Source organism: Balaenoptera acutorostrata, chromosome 14, assembly GCF_949987535.1.
Source record: "Balaenoptera acutorostrata chromosome 14, mBalAcu1.1, whole genome shotgun sequence".
Taxonomy (NCBI): domain Eukaryota; kingdom Metazoa; phylum Chordata; class Mammalia; order Artiodactyla; family Balaenopteridae; genus Balaenoptera; species Balaenoptera acutorostrata.
Window position 1 is genome coordinate 62,775,258 of NC_080077.1, and position 15,385 is coordinate 62,790,642.

At 39.5% G+C, this 15,385-nt stretch overlaps 1 protein-coding gene across 6 annotated transcripts in view; it reads right to left on the reverse strand.

Moving 5' to 3' along the window:
• Nucleotides 1-15,385, reverse strand: part of KLHL32 (kelch like family member 32) — a 234,967-nt gene that overhangs the window by 167,871 nt on the left and 51,711 nt on the right. For all 6 annotated transcript variants that reach the window (XR_003622234.2, XM_007169672.3, XM_028163403.2 and 3 more), the window contains exon 3: nucleotides 13,836-14,016. Coding sequence is in view for 5 of the 6 variants with exons in the window: in XM_007169672.3 (XP_007169734.1) it covers nucleotides 13,836-14,016 (181 nt within the window). In the remaining variant the exon portion in view is untranslated. The remainder of the gene's footprint in view (nucleotides 1-13,835; nucleotides 14,017-15,385) is intronic.

Consider the following 15,385-nt stretch of genomic DNA (forward strand, 5'->3'; position numbering starts at 1 on the left):
AATTTACATTCCCACCAATAGTGTATGAGGGTTCCATTTCAGGAGAGATTAACATTTGAATTGGTAGACTGAGTAAAGCAGATGGCCCTCCCCAGTGAGGGTGGGCCTCATGCAATCAGTTGAAGGCCTGAATAGAATAAAAGGCTGAGTTAGAAAGAATTCTTTCTTGCTGCCGGTCTTTGAGCTGGGGCATCAGTCTTCTGCCTTCCAAGTCGAACTCAGACTGGAATTTGCACCATTCTCTTGCAGCAGAGTCAGTACAATGTCCTGCGTACACAGGTGCTCAGGGCACTGTGCAGAGGAATGGCAACGCCCTTTAATGCAAGAACAAGTCAGACCACGTCCAGAGTGCTGCTCGCCATCTTAACGTATCCATTCCTGCTATTCTTAGAATCATGACCTATTATATATTAAAGCTGACTAGTCCGCTAAGGGGTAGGTTTCATTTTCACAATCTAATTGCTCACTCAATGCAAAAAAAAAAAGAATCAGAAGGTCATCTTTCCAGAAAACAATAAGATAATTATGAGAAAGCAGTGAGATACCTGTAATATTTTTTCTTTCATTAAAAAATTAATACATTTTATTTTTTAGACCAGTTTCAGCTTCACAGCAAAACTCAAGAGAAAGTACAGAGAATTCCACATAACCCCTTCGCATCAACATACCTCACCAGTGTGGCAAAACTGATGAATCAACATTGATACACCATTATCAACCAAAGTCTGCAGTTTACATTAAGGTTCACTCTTAAAGTACTCTTACATTAAGGTACAGTCTATGAATTTGACAAATGTATAATGACATGTATCTACCATAATAGTATTACACAGATCAGTTTCACTGCCCCCCAAATCACCTATGCTTCATCTATATATCCTTCCCTCCCCACAGGCCCTGGCACAACTGATCTTTTTTACTATCTCCATAGTTTTGCCTTTTCCAGAATGCCATATAGTTGGAATCATATAGTTATGTACCCTTTCAGACTGGCTTCTTTCACTTAGTAATATGCATTTGAGGTTCCTCCATGTCTTTTCATGGCTTGATAGTTCATTTCTTTTTATCACTGAATAATATTCCACTGTATGGAGGTACCATAGTTCATGTAATCAGAAATGAAAGAGGAGATATTATAAATGATACCACAAAATACGAAGGATCATAAGAGACTACTATAAACAATTACACACCAACAAATTGTATAAGCTAGAAGAAATGGAGAAATTACTATAAATACAGCTTACCAAGACTGAATTATGAAGAAATAGAATTTGAGCTGACCAATAATGAACAAGGAGACTGAATCAGTAATCAAAAAACTTCCAACAAAGAAAAGCCCAGGACCAAATGGTTTCCCTGGTGAATTCTACCAAACATGTAAGAAGGAATTAATGCCATTTCTTCTCAAACTCTTCCAAAAACCTGAAGAGGAGGGAATACTCCCAAACTCATTTTATGAGGCAATTATTACCCTGACGTCAAAGCCAAAAAAGGACACTACAAGAAAAGAAAAATACAGGCCAATATCCCTGATCAATACAGATGCAAGAGTCCTAACAAAATATTAGCAAATCAAATTCAACAGAACATTAAAAGGATGATACACCATGATCAAGTGGGATTTATCCCTGAGATGCAAGGACAGTTCACCATACGCAAATTAAACATGATATATACCACATTAACAGAACAAAAGATAAAAAATATATAATCATCTCAACTGATGCAGATAAAGCATTTAACAAAATTCAACATCCTTTCATGACAAAAACTGTCAATATCCTAGAAGAAAACATAGGCAGTAAGCTCCTGGACATCAATCTTGGTGATAATTTTTTTAATTTGACACCAAAAGGAAAGGCAACAAAAGCAAAAATAAATAAGTGGGTCTACATCAAACTCAAAAGCTTCTGCATAGCAAAAGAAACCATTAACAAAATGAAAAAGGAAGATATAGAATGAGAGAAAATATCTGCAATCATATATCTGATAAGGGGTTAACATGCAAATTAAAAAAAGAACTCATACAAGTCAACAGCAAAAAAAATAATAATAATCTGAATTAAAAAATGGGTAGAAGATCTGAATAGACATTTTCCCAAAGAAGACATATAGATGGCCAACAGGTACATGAAAAGGTGTCCAACATCACTAATCAACAAAGAAATGCAAACCAAAACCACAATAAGTCACCTCACACCTGCTAAGATTGCTATTATCAAAAAGACAAGAAATAACAAGTGTTGGTGAGGATGCAGAAAAAAGGGACACCTTGTACACTGTTGGTGGGAATGTAAGTTGGTACAGCCACTATGGAAAACAGTACAGTACATTCCTCAAAAAATTAAAAATAGAATACGATCTAGCAATCCCGCTTTTGGGTGTATATTCGGAGGAAATGAAATGAGGATCTTGAAGAAATATCTGAACTCTCATGTTCATTGCAGCATTATTTACAATAGGCAAGGCATGGAAACAACCTAAATGTCTTTCTACAGATAAATGGATAAAGATAATGTGGTGCATATACACCAGGGAATATTATTCACCCATGAAAAAGAAGGAAGTCCTGCCATTTGTGACATGGATAAACCTTGATGGCATAATGCTAAGTGAAATAAATCAGACAGAGAAAGACAAATACTATATGATCTCGCTTACCTTGGCTTGGCCAAAAAGCTCGTTCGGGTTTTTCCATAACATCTTTTGGCGAAATCTGAATGAACTTTTTGGACAACCCATGAGAGGAATCGTAAAAATTCAAAATCATAGAAACCAATCATAGAATGTTGGTTGCCAGGGGCTGAGGACTGGGGGGAATGAGATATTGACCAAATGGTATAAACTTCCAGTTTTAAGATGAATAAGTTCTGAGGATCTAATGTACAACATGGTGACTACAGTTAACCCACACTTTACTGTAGACTTAAAAGCTGCTAAGAGAATAGATCTTAATAGTTATCACACGCACACAATAAGGTAACTATGTGAAGTGGTGGATGTGTTAACTAGCCTTATTGTGGCAACCATTTCACAATGTATAGGTGTATCAAATCATCACAGTTACATACTTTAAACTTATACAATGTTATATGACAACATCTCAATAAAGCTGGATAAAAAATAAAAATAAAAACGGAATGGTGTATATATCTACACTGTTATTATCTGTATCATTGCTCTTCAAAGTAGGCTGTCTTCAAATTGCTTCTTATCCATCAGACACAAGGTATAAAGTCCCTGCCAGAACACAAACTCACTACTCGCTTCTTGAGAAAGGCTTCCTGTGAAAAACTGCCAGCTGAACTAACACAGTATTTCATGATGTAGTTGATTAACAGCAGATTATTAGCATGGATAGTTAACAAGCATTTCACAGACTGGCACTGGTCCATGGACCTCGAGTAACACTGATCAATATTTTTATACATCACTCCTTAGATTTTGGCTTCCTTTCCCACACTACTGAGACCAAGTTCTTCAACAACAGTGAATTTTTTTGCATCCTCCTTGATCTTCTGCAGAAAATGCTGATCTCTTGAAACCCTTTAATTTTGGCACTTTGATTAAAATGTACATGATAGTTATATTTATATATCTTTGACTTTTCCTTTTTTGTCCCCTTGGCCATCTTTTCATTCTCTTTCTGCCACCTGACTAAAGGCATCCTTTAGGTCTTAACCACAGACATTTTTTTCTGCTCTCTTTTTCCTCTTGATGTGCAATCTCATATGTTCCCAAGATCTGTCTCAACCTTTACCTCTTGTGCAGAAGCTGAGTGTTGATGTTTTCTGTACCCCTTGCAACATCAAGCACAAACTTTTTTGCATATAGTAGATGCTCAGTAAATATTATGGAATTGAGAAAGTAGTGAATTATGTGCATCATTTGGCACTATTGTCAGCTATAGAGTTAATCTGTTCTTACCACATTAAGAAGTAATAAAGGGCTTCCCTGGTGGCGCAGTGGTTGGGAGTCTGCCTGCCAATGCAGAGGACACGGGTTCGAGCCCTGGTCTGGGAAGGTCCCACATGCCGCGGAGCAACTAAGCCCGTGAGCCACAACTACTGAGCCTGCGCGTCTGGAGCCTGTGCTCCGCAACGGGAGAGGCCACGACAGTGAGAGGCCCGCGCACCGCGATGAAGAGAGGCCCCCGCTTGCCACAACTGGAGAAAGCCCTCGCACAGAAACGAAGACCCAACACAGCCAAAAATAAATAAATAAATAAATAAATAAATTTATAAAAAAAAAAAAAAAAAAGAAGTAATAAAGAAGCACATTGATTTCTGAAGTGGTAATAGTTACTGTGTTAAAAATATTAAATAAAATTAAATATTAAATCTAAGTAAAACCTAAGAAAATTAAAATGGAAACGTTTAAAAATATGAAAAATTAAAAATGTTAAAGGTTAGTTATTTCATAGTTGCATACAGTGAATTAAATTTATCATCAGAAAAAGAATATGACAGGGATAAAATGGTCCTAATATTGGATTTTTACCTTCTCCTATTGCCAGGAGTTCTGCATTCCAAAATTCAATCAAATGTAGTGAAAATAGATAACTACAACCTAAAAATAAATTATTTCCTTGATGGTTTTGCTATCAAAACTAAAACAAAGAAGGAAATGTACATTTTAAAAGCATCATATATCTGAATCACTTTCCGGTATTCTTCGTAATCTGCCCAGTAGAATCTGCCCATTAGTCTTTTTAAACTTCCTTAAGAGTTCTGCCCCCACCCCGCAGGTTCTTGACAATAGCTTCAATACGGGTAAAACCTCAGCCTTTAGCCGTAGTTTTTAATTCCTAACAGACATTGCTCTACTTTTTAATTATTTCTATAAACACATATGATAACATTGAATGTTAAAACAAGTATTCATTTGATGGAAAACAATAATCAGTTTACCATATAGTGCACTATGAAAGTGATACTCTGGTGCCTCTGTGATTGATACACAAAATGCAGAAGTTGGGGAAAGGAAAGAACACAGCAATGTGCACATTTGCAAGAATTAACAAGGCTGCTGTTTCAGCATAAACACCCAATAACCACAGAACTCAGTAGTACTCATTTGGCCTCAAGGAAAGTAATTAATCACAGGACAGGTCAGTGTAAAACTGACTATGGAAAATCTTGAACATCATGGGATTTAATTTTAGTGGTATTCAGGCACCAATTTAAATAACTGTAGAGTAATGCTTTGCTTTTTAGGACAGTAGTAGATATGTATTATGCTTACAGTAACCATCAAAAAGATAAACTAAAAATAATTACTATATGTACTGAAGGATTTGACGGTTATTTTACTATTATTTTTATTCATATTTTTTCTGAAAAGGAGGTTAGTTTTGAATCACTCCCAGCTAACGTGTAATTTTTTTTTTTTTTTTTTTTTAAAGGATTTTCTTATTTATTTATTTATTTATTTTTGGCTGTGTTGGGTCTTCGGTTCGTGCGAGGGCTTTCTCCAGTTGCGGCAAGCGGGGGCCACTCTTCATCGCGGTGCGGGGACCGCCCTTCATCGCGGTGCGCGGGCCTTTCTCTATCGCGGCCCCTCCCGTCGCGGGGCACAGGCTCCAGACGCGCAGGCTCAGCAATTGTGGCTCACGGGCCCAGCTGCTCCGCGGCATGCGGGATCTTCCCAGACCAGGGCTCGAACCCGTGTCCCCTGCATTAGCAGGCAGATTCTCAACCACTGCGCCACCAGGGAAGCCCTAACGTGTAATTTTTGAGGACGGCACTGATCAGCTTGTGACAACAGTCCTATGGATCAAAAGAGTGAATCCTCATTACAGCATCAAGCCCGGCAACTGCTCAGAAGGTTCCCAGAAGAAAGCGGTGGCAGGGGTGACTGAACAAAAGACAAAAACGGACTATTCCAAGTCCTTTAATATTTACATAGATAGCATTTGACAGTATTTCATGTACATTCATTTTTATTCTTAATTTTATTTGTTTAAGCAAAAAGATAGTTTATTGGAAGCATATTGGGAGCTCACAAAATCAGTGAAGGCTCAGGAACAGGCAGGGAAAAAAGGCAGGAGGCTGCAGGCTTGCCGGCTGGAAGCAAAATGACTGTCAATGGTACGCTGCTGTTTATCCTCAATGTGATGGACACAGTATGTCTTATATATGATTTCTGAACATCAGAAATGTTCACAAAGGGTCTCTAAAAACACCAAATAAGAGACAGCCTGAACCCAACAATGATCTCACTTATATGTTTACTGTCAGCAGTGCTACTACCTTCAAGTCTTTATAAGAAACCTGCCTGAGAAATAAGATGAACTAATGTGTAAAATAGACAGTACATGTAATGGGTGTTCTAAGGGAGGGACAGCATTCTGAGAGGAGATTGGGGAGGCCCCACCCATGTGACCCAGCAGGAAATTGTTCCAGCCAGATGCAGCAGGGGAGAATGAATACTGAGGGTCTGCAGTGGGGCGGCAGGCACTGCAGTTGGCGCCGGGGATGCAAGGACCAGAAAAGAAAAAAAGGCACTGGCTCCGCCCCTCAAGGGGAACTTAAAGTCCTCGCACTCAGCCTTCCGCACTTGCTCCCTCGATGGTACAGATTCCTTCAAAATGCCTTGCGGCTGCCCTTTTCCCAGCTCCATCCTCACCTCGGGTCTGCAGTGAGTATGAGCACCCGCTTGCGCCCACCAGCCAGGAGCTCACTCATTCTTAGGTCCTTCCTCTCTTTCACCATCCACGCGGCGCCCTGTGTAGTCTACCTGCTACCACCCGCCCAACCTCCCTCCCCCTCACCACTCCTCACACACAACCTGCCTCTCCAGCCGCAGGGCAGGCCTCCAACAGCTCTTACTTCACTGCTTCCATGCCCCGAATGTGAATTATTTAACGTCAAGTCTCCATTTCTTTATTTTTAAAACGGAGATGATGATGGTGATACTTAATAATAATACCATCCATCTTACAGATTTCTTTAGAAAATGAAATGAACTGATACACATAGAGCGCTTAGAGTTAAGTGTCTGTAGCACAGTAAATACTCAATTAGTGGTAGTTATTATTGATTGAGAGTGCCAGAGAGAGGAAGAGGGATAAAAACAAGGTTCAAGACCTCTGACACCACCCAAACTGTTAATATAATTATACTACACTATAGTTATTTGTTCACTTGTCTGTATCTCCCACCAGACTATAAATTCATTCTGCATCTAGAAAATAGTAGGTATGTAACAAATGCTTATCGAATTTTAAAAAAACATTTATTTGTAATTATATATTATATACTCATTTAATAGCCTTTAATGCCATTTTAATCAAATAGTGACTGGAGAGTATGATTATAAAAATACAGGGAACACAGATTTTTTTTTATCATGGGCTTTATCCTCTTTTCTCAAAACTAAAAATTACATAGGCAGAGCACACTCAGGCTTTAGTGGAAAGTGATGGTCAAATATTTACTCTCCAAAATGTCATATTTGAATCGCTTTGCCATCACATTTGCAAAGCTATGTGAGACAGTCAAGACATCTGCTTCCTTGGTCAGAAAGTGCAGGCATTCATGGAGATTGAAGCTGGAGATAGCAAATGGTAAACAACAGCCTCCAGAAGCTACAGGGTGGCCCACTGCCCAGAGCTGCCACAGGGAAGAGGGTAAGAGGCTGACTCATCCCATTTCTCACATACACTCCAGATCATAAGGCCTCTAATTCCTCCTGCTACCTCTGGTTTAATACTTCCTCATTCAATTCTGTTCAACAGTACTTTGATGGACTTCACTAGTCCTCAGCTAGTCAGTCACTTTCAGAGAAGTCACTGGTGAAAGGGACTGCAACACATGACACATCTTCAATTCCTTTTTTTTTTTTTGTACAGCAGGTTCTTATTAGTCATCAGTTTTATACACATCAGTGTATACATGTCAATCTTCAATTCCTTTTTAAAAAAAGCTTCCAGCTTTATTGAGATATAATTGACACATCACACTGTGTAAGTTTAAGGTATACAATGTGATGACTTGATACACGTATATATTGTGAAATGATTACCACAATAAGGTTAGTTAACACATCCGTCACTTTACACAGTTATCTTTTCTTGTTGTGTATGTACTAAGAACTTCTAAGATCTACTCTTTTAGAAACTTTCAAGTCTACAATACAGTATTATTAACTACAGTCACCCTGCTGCACATTAGATTCCCTAGAACTTTCTGATCTTATAACTGGAAGTTTGTGCCCTTTGCCAACATCTCCCCGTTTCAACTACTCCCCAGCCCCTGGCAACCACCACTCTATTCTCTGTTTCTGTAAGATCATACAATATTTGTCTTTCTCTGTCTGACTTATTTCACTTAGCATAATGTTCTCATGGTTCATCTATGTTGTTGCAGATGGCAGGATTTCCTTCTTTCTCATGGGTAAATAATATTCTGTTACACACACACACACACACACACCACATATTCTTTATCCATTCATCCATGGACAGACACTTGGGTTGTTTCCATATCTCAGCTATTATGAATACTGCTGCAATGAGCACGGGAGTGCAGATGTCTCTTTAAGATCCTGATTTCATTTCCTTTTTTATATGCCCAGATATGGGATTGCTGGATCATATGGTAGTTCTATTTTTAATTTTTTGAGAAACCATACTGTTTTCCATAGAGGCTGCACCAATTCACATTCCCACCAGCAGTGTATAAGGGTTCCCTTTTCTCTGCATCCTCACCGACATTTTTTATCTCTTGTCTTGGTAACAGCCATCCTAGTAGGTGTGAAGTGATTTCTCTTGTGGTTTTCCCTGATAGTAATGTTGAGCATGTACCTGCTAGCCAGTTGTATATCTTCTTTGGAAAAATGTCTGTTCATATCCTTTGCCTATTTTTTAATCACAGTCTTTGGGTTTTTGCTATTAAGTTTTATGAGCTCCTTACATATTTTGGATATTAATTCATTATCAGATATATGGTTTGCAAATATATTCTCCTGTTCTGTAGGTTGCCCTTTCATTCTGTTGATCTTTAATTCCGTCAGTGAGACAAGCTACAGTTATAACGCTTCAGAAAAGAGGGACCTTGCATATGAATTTAGAGAGGTGGCAGAGGGTGGGCAGGATAAGGCTTTGTGGAGGACTTCACACTTGTTGGCTGTGATAAACCTTGGAAGATGGACAAGGTAGACAAAGGGGTGAGTAGGAGGCTAAGGTAGAAGGAATGGTCATTAGCAAGGCTGAGAGGTGGAAAGGCCCTCAGGTGGAATAGAGTGTTTGGAGAACAGTTATGGCTGCAAGATCAATGAACAGATGGGGGAACACAGATGAGGATGAATGATAATGACACAGCATGAAGGCACACTCCGGGGGTCTGGCAGAAAGGACTTGAGGAGCTCTGGGGGACCTGAGCAGGGGAGCGAAAGTTCACCACACAGTTATCTGCACGATGGTTTGTCAAGGGACAACCAGAGGAGGAGAAAGTTCAGTGGCTACTAGAATGTTCTAAGCAAGAAGGAAGGGGGTGTCAGATTCAGAAAACAACAAGACGGGAAAGGATGAATCCAAAACACTATTCTGACCCATCAAAAGGTGAGGGAGTCTGCAACCAGGTGAGCCTAGAGATGAGCAGTCTTCTTTTCCCACAAAGGGCCAGACAGAGCATGACCAGGGATCCCAAGTTAGCCCAAGGAGAGAGACAGATAATGTTTACTGAAGGTGTGATGTGTATCAGATATAGCACTTAGTGCATTATGTACCTTATCTCATTCTAATCTCTGAATCGACCTATTCTGAGAGTTATGCTCTATGATCACCAATTTACAGGTAAAAAAACATAGGTTTACAGAAGTCAAATGACTTGCCTATGCTCAAAGAATATATAGTGAAGAGGGTGAATAAGCCAACAGATATTAATTAGAATAGCATCCACTATTTGTCAGGGACTGTGGGAAACAATGGCAAACAGGGAGATATGGTCCCTCCCGCTGTATTCAAACTCAGATCTGACGCTTAGCTCTTCCCTTTCTTCCTTCCACCACTGCTTTACTCTTAGAAAAGAAGCCCCTGGTCTAAAACAGTTACAGCTTTTGACTAACGCCATGTTGTGCTGATATTAAGCCTAAATTTAATTTTTTTTTTAAATAATCATTATTATTTGGCTGAAGAATGTTTTAACTCTTTCATTTAAAATGCTGATGATCACAGGAATCCACAGTACTTTGTGCTCAGCTGTTCACTATTCATATTTTAAGCAAGAAAAGCTGATACCATCTCTCAGATCAATGTAAAGGAACAGTTTACACCAAAACTTGGGCCTTCTCCTCACTCTTGCCATCCACGATTATTTTAGCTTCAAAATAATCTGCCAGATATCAGAATACAGAGTACAAAAATCTATTTAGGTCAGACTACCTAATTAATTTGAACAGATCACACTAGAAAGAAAAATCCATGAATAATTTGCATATTTTATATGAAGGATGTTAAAAATTGAAATACACATGGAATTCTCTGAGAATTAGAAAACATTTCTTCATTCACTTAATAAATATTTATTGAATACTTACTAAGCCTGAGGCAACATTATAAGTGTTGTGAGAGACACAGAAATTACTCAGACAGGATACTGTTTCTAGGTGTTTCAGTGTGGTAGCGTGTAAGACACAAGGAAGACAGACATAATTCTAGTTTAAGGCATGGGTCTCTTGCACTTCTGCATGTATTATGAGTGAGGCACTGACTGTCCTTGTTCTGAACTCTCATTTCAGGGATGTTTCTATAGCAAATAGCCTTCGATGACAGAGTGATATCTCCCTTCAGAGCAAAGAGCAGTTCTGTTTACTCAGAGATAGAATGTTTCTTTGCAGAGCAAAGGGTAGGCATGCTTACTGCCCAGTATAATAATGTTTTCTTCCAGAGCAAAGGACAGACGTGTTTCCTACGCATTATAAAAGATTCAGGTTCCCTAAGCTCAATGATCCTCAATGATCCAACCCACTTTGTGTGACTTAAGAGTTTCATGTCTTCTAGCAGCATCTCTGAACCAGTGATAGACTAACTTGCTGGTTTCCAACTTGGATAAATCACAAATCTTTGACAGTGCTTGACAGTGGTAGGTTACAAAAATGGCAACAAATTCTTCCCCTGCCTGCATCCACGCCCTTTGGTATCCTCACTGACACTGACTCAGCCTGGCCACGTGACTTGCTTGACCAATGGGACGTTGGTAAACAGGACACAAACAGGAGCTTGAAAAGCACCTGTGCATGGAAGTTAGCCCTCTTGCTGTTTTCAGAATTTAGCTGTCATGTGAAAAAGCCCAGGCTAGCCTGTTTGTGAGAAATACATGCCCAGTGTCCCCTACAACTCCAGCCATAAGCCTACCAGTCACCAGACAGGTAAACAAAGCCAACTCAGATCATCCAGTCTCCAGGCAACTCTCCAGTTAACCGCTGATGTAAGAATGAATCCAGCATAGATCAGAGAAACTGGCAGACCAGAGGAACTACCCAGCTTCTAAGTTTTGGGGTGGTTTGTTATGACAAAAGCTAACAAAAGATACAGGGTATATGGCAAAAACAACGTCCAGTATAGTGACTATATTACAAGCTCCATAGGGTTCAGTCTATGTCTGGTTAAATATTATAACTCCAGCACTTATCACAATGCCTAGAAAAGAGTTAAGTGCCAAGAGTTCCAACTTTGTCTTGGTTTCTCCATCTGAACAATCAGTACACAAGTCACTGAAATTTCACCTCACAAGCAGGTCATGAGATTGAAGGGACTGTGTATGAATCCAGCAGGGCATATGGTTAAGTGGAAAAAGCACAGCTTGGTACTCAAGGAGTCAGGTGCTCTGGTGTGTGAAAATCAGTTCTTCTACTTAATATCTGGCAGTCCTTGGGCAAGTTATTTAAACATATTGCACTTTAGTTTCCTTATCTACAGAATGGGAATAATAAAGCTTTCTTCACAGGCTTTATAACATCAGTATTTTAAAGAAGGCACTCTGTGCATGACCTATCAGAGTATGAGGGGCATTGTGGTAAAAGAGGTGAATAACTTGGAATAGCTGCAAACATCGTTAAATGCCAGCAGCAAGTAAAATGCTCTTCAGTGCTCACATGTATGCATTCACTTGCACATTCTCTCTGTCATATACACACATGCACAAAATCAAACCCCAAATTAAATTCAAAGTCCAACCCACAGAGACCTAGGAGGAGAGAAGCCAAGCACCAAGAGGTCTATATTATGGTCCACAAGAAGAAAAAACTTGTATTTTATAATGTGCACATGTTATATATAACAACCCGAAGTATGTTGTTTCAAAAGCCCTCCAAATAATATAAGCTTTCTGCAAGATTAATCCCTGACAATGTGAGAGTATATAAAATATACATTATATTAATGAAACTAGAACGTCACTTTACAGATACTCCGCTTCATTTCTGCAGTTTAGAATTATGTAAATCCCTACTTTTAATTTTAGATAGATATTTTAAGTAATTACCTCTTTATCTTCTACATTACCAGGTTTCATCACATTTAAAACTTTTTTTAATCTTTCTTTTACGATTTGGCATCTTTGAAAATTCTCTTTAACTGCTAGTCAGCAACTGAGTACAGTTGATATTGTCTCTTAAACATCAAAACACAAGGTTACTATTGAAAATTTCCAAATCAAACCAAAAAACTGCCCCAGGCTGGATTTGGTTTCTGTACCATTTGAGACTTTGGTAAGAAAAAGTTTTTTAATTCACAATTAAATTTGTATTCTAATTTATATAGAGATTGTATACTATTATGTTTTGAAATTCTTACCTAATCACTAGTTAACTGAAATAACATTGAAAAAAATTAAATAAGAATTAAATCATGTATATTCAGAAATTAATACTTCAAAAAAATCTGGTTATTAATTGTCACAATTTTCTTTCTTATATCCGTATAAGGGGTAGAATGGAATGCTGGTTAAGACTCAGACATGGATTTCAATTGTAGATCTGCCACTTCGGAACTGTGTGACTTATTACTTAACCTCTGAGTTACCTCAAATTACCTAATCTTTGAGATTCAGTTTCCTTACATGTAAAATGGTGATTTTTATAGCATGTGCATGTGTTTATAAAATGGATTGCTGTGAGGATTAAATGAGATATGTATATAAAGTCCTTTGTCCATGACCTGAATCATAGGAAATACTAAATTAAATTAAATTTAGCTAAAACCATACTATACACTCACCTTCAAAAAACAACAATAACAACAAACACATCATCATATATCATTAGCCACTGGAAATCAAACTCCAAAGTTCTACTTAACAAGACAACGTCTTCAGCTAAACAGGCACCCGCGTGTCAACCATAAATATCCTTTAGGTCAATTCCATCTCTGTCCCTGGAGCAGAGACTTGGAAAGCTCTAAGACGAGAACATCCATAGAAAATAAAAAATCAGAAACACTACATATATTTAGAGACCTTTTAAGAAATAAATTGTCTTACAGATTGTCCTTCTGATCATGAATCCAGAAACATCCTGTCCTCAGCCTGCACCCCCATTATGGTGCACTACAATGCCACACTTTCTTTTGGTGGTAGAGTGTCGAACGCCCCTCAGCTCAGATGCAAAGGAGAGGTCTGCTCTCCACTGGAGGGACATTCAGGTGTCCAGCCCAGGGAGGATCCCAACGGGGCCCCAATCTCAGTCTGACCAGGAAAACCCCCCAACATTCACAACTCTGGGGACGATTATCTAATTGGCTGATGATTGTGTGACAGTTCAAGAAAACTGTCATTCTCTGTTTATTACTATCTTAAGAGAAACAAATAAACAAACAAACTACCTTGACTTACCCGGAAATAGTCGCTGCAGGCTGCTAGGACTGCCTTGTGAGCGTGGAATTTCTGTTCCTCAGCAATCAGGGTGACGTCGCAGAGGATGCCGTCACTCCTCTGCTGATTCAGTGCTGCCAGGACGCTATCAGTGTGAGATTCTGAGTGGCAGAGCCTCTGGCCTGTCAGCATTTCTTGAATACTGCGAGGAGGAGAGCAATCCAGTGAATGCTGTTCCTCTCATCAGCCCAGCCGCCCCCAGGCTCCCTCCCTCCTTCAAGAGCAACTCAGGGAGTGTGGATTCCAGTGCCTATAGTGGTGTGACCTTCCTAGTCCCCACTGTCTTTTCCTCCACCATCCTCTTGCTTTCTTTTTCTCTAATTCTCTCTTTTCCTCCCCCCCACCGCCCCCCAACAGGATCTCTTTCTCTTTCCTACTGGTCCCTCTCTTTGAGAATTTGTGTTTGTTGTGTGTCCATCTGTGTCTGTGTATTGGCCCATGTCTGCAGGCCTGTGAACCTCTGCTTCTGGGCCCCTGTCCCCTCAGTATGTATACATCTCTGAGTGCAAAGCTTTTTCTGGATGTGTGTCTGGATGTGTGTACATACGTGTGCAAATCCTTCCACTCTGGGACCCCCTCCCTAGCTCTCTGATTCCTTTTCTAGCTTTGTACCACCTGTGTGGGGTTAGCACAAGCTCAGAACTTGCCATGCACTGATCCAGTACAGAACCCACTGCATGGCTCACCAGAGACACAAGAAGTTACTAGTCTCCCCACAAGACACAATACTCCGTTAATAAATAAAATGAAACTGAGCAAATGTTGGTTAGGGGAAAATAAGGCTACCAGTGACCATTTCATGTAAAAGGCCATTAATTAAACCACAGTGGCTTATTATTAAACTCAGGAAATTATGCACCACCAGGAGAACATCAAAAGAAATGCCATTGTAAAGAAAAAATTTAAGGCTGAAAGTAAAATATATCTATCTTAGTAGCCTGCAACATGTTGTGTGAGCTTCGTATTAGACTTATGAATGACTATGCAATCTATTTTCTGCTCTATTTTGTGAAATTACTAAACTTACCCATTGTGAAACTTATCCCTTCACTCCCTACCCCAACCTAAAATATTCATCCCATATCCTTTCAAAACTCCTGGGTGAAACCCCAGATCTTCCTATAATAATGTAGAAGTAATGCTACAAACACCAAATGCAAACAGAATTTGTAGATAGTTATGAACAATTCCAGCTTAGATACATGAAAATCTCCACGGCACTCTAGGATCTCAGAACTGACACTGGACTGAGATGAGTGAGCTGCACCAGTCGTACGTTACTCCCAGAATGAGAGCAAGGGCCATCAAGCTCTATTTCTGGCCTGCGACTCTTCTTGAAACCGAGTAAAGTTGCCATAAGGATGAACGAGCACTGTCCCTCCCATCCTGATAACTCGACGTCCAGTGCCTCCCTCTGAATGTGAAAGAGCCTCTCGGGAGAACCAGGGAGTTGCCACCAGCCGAGCCTGCAAGCTCGTGCCGCCAGTTGGCTGGTAAATTCCGGCTCAGCA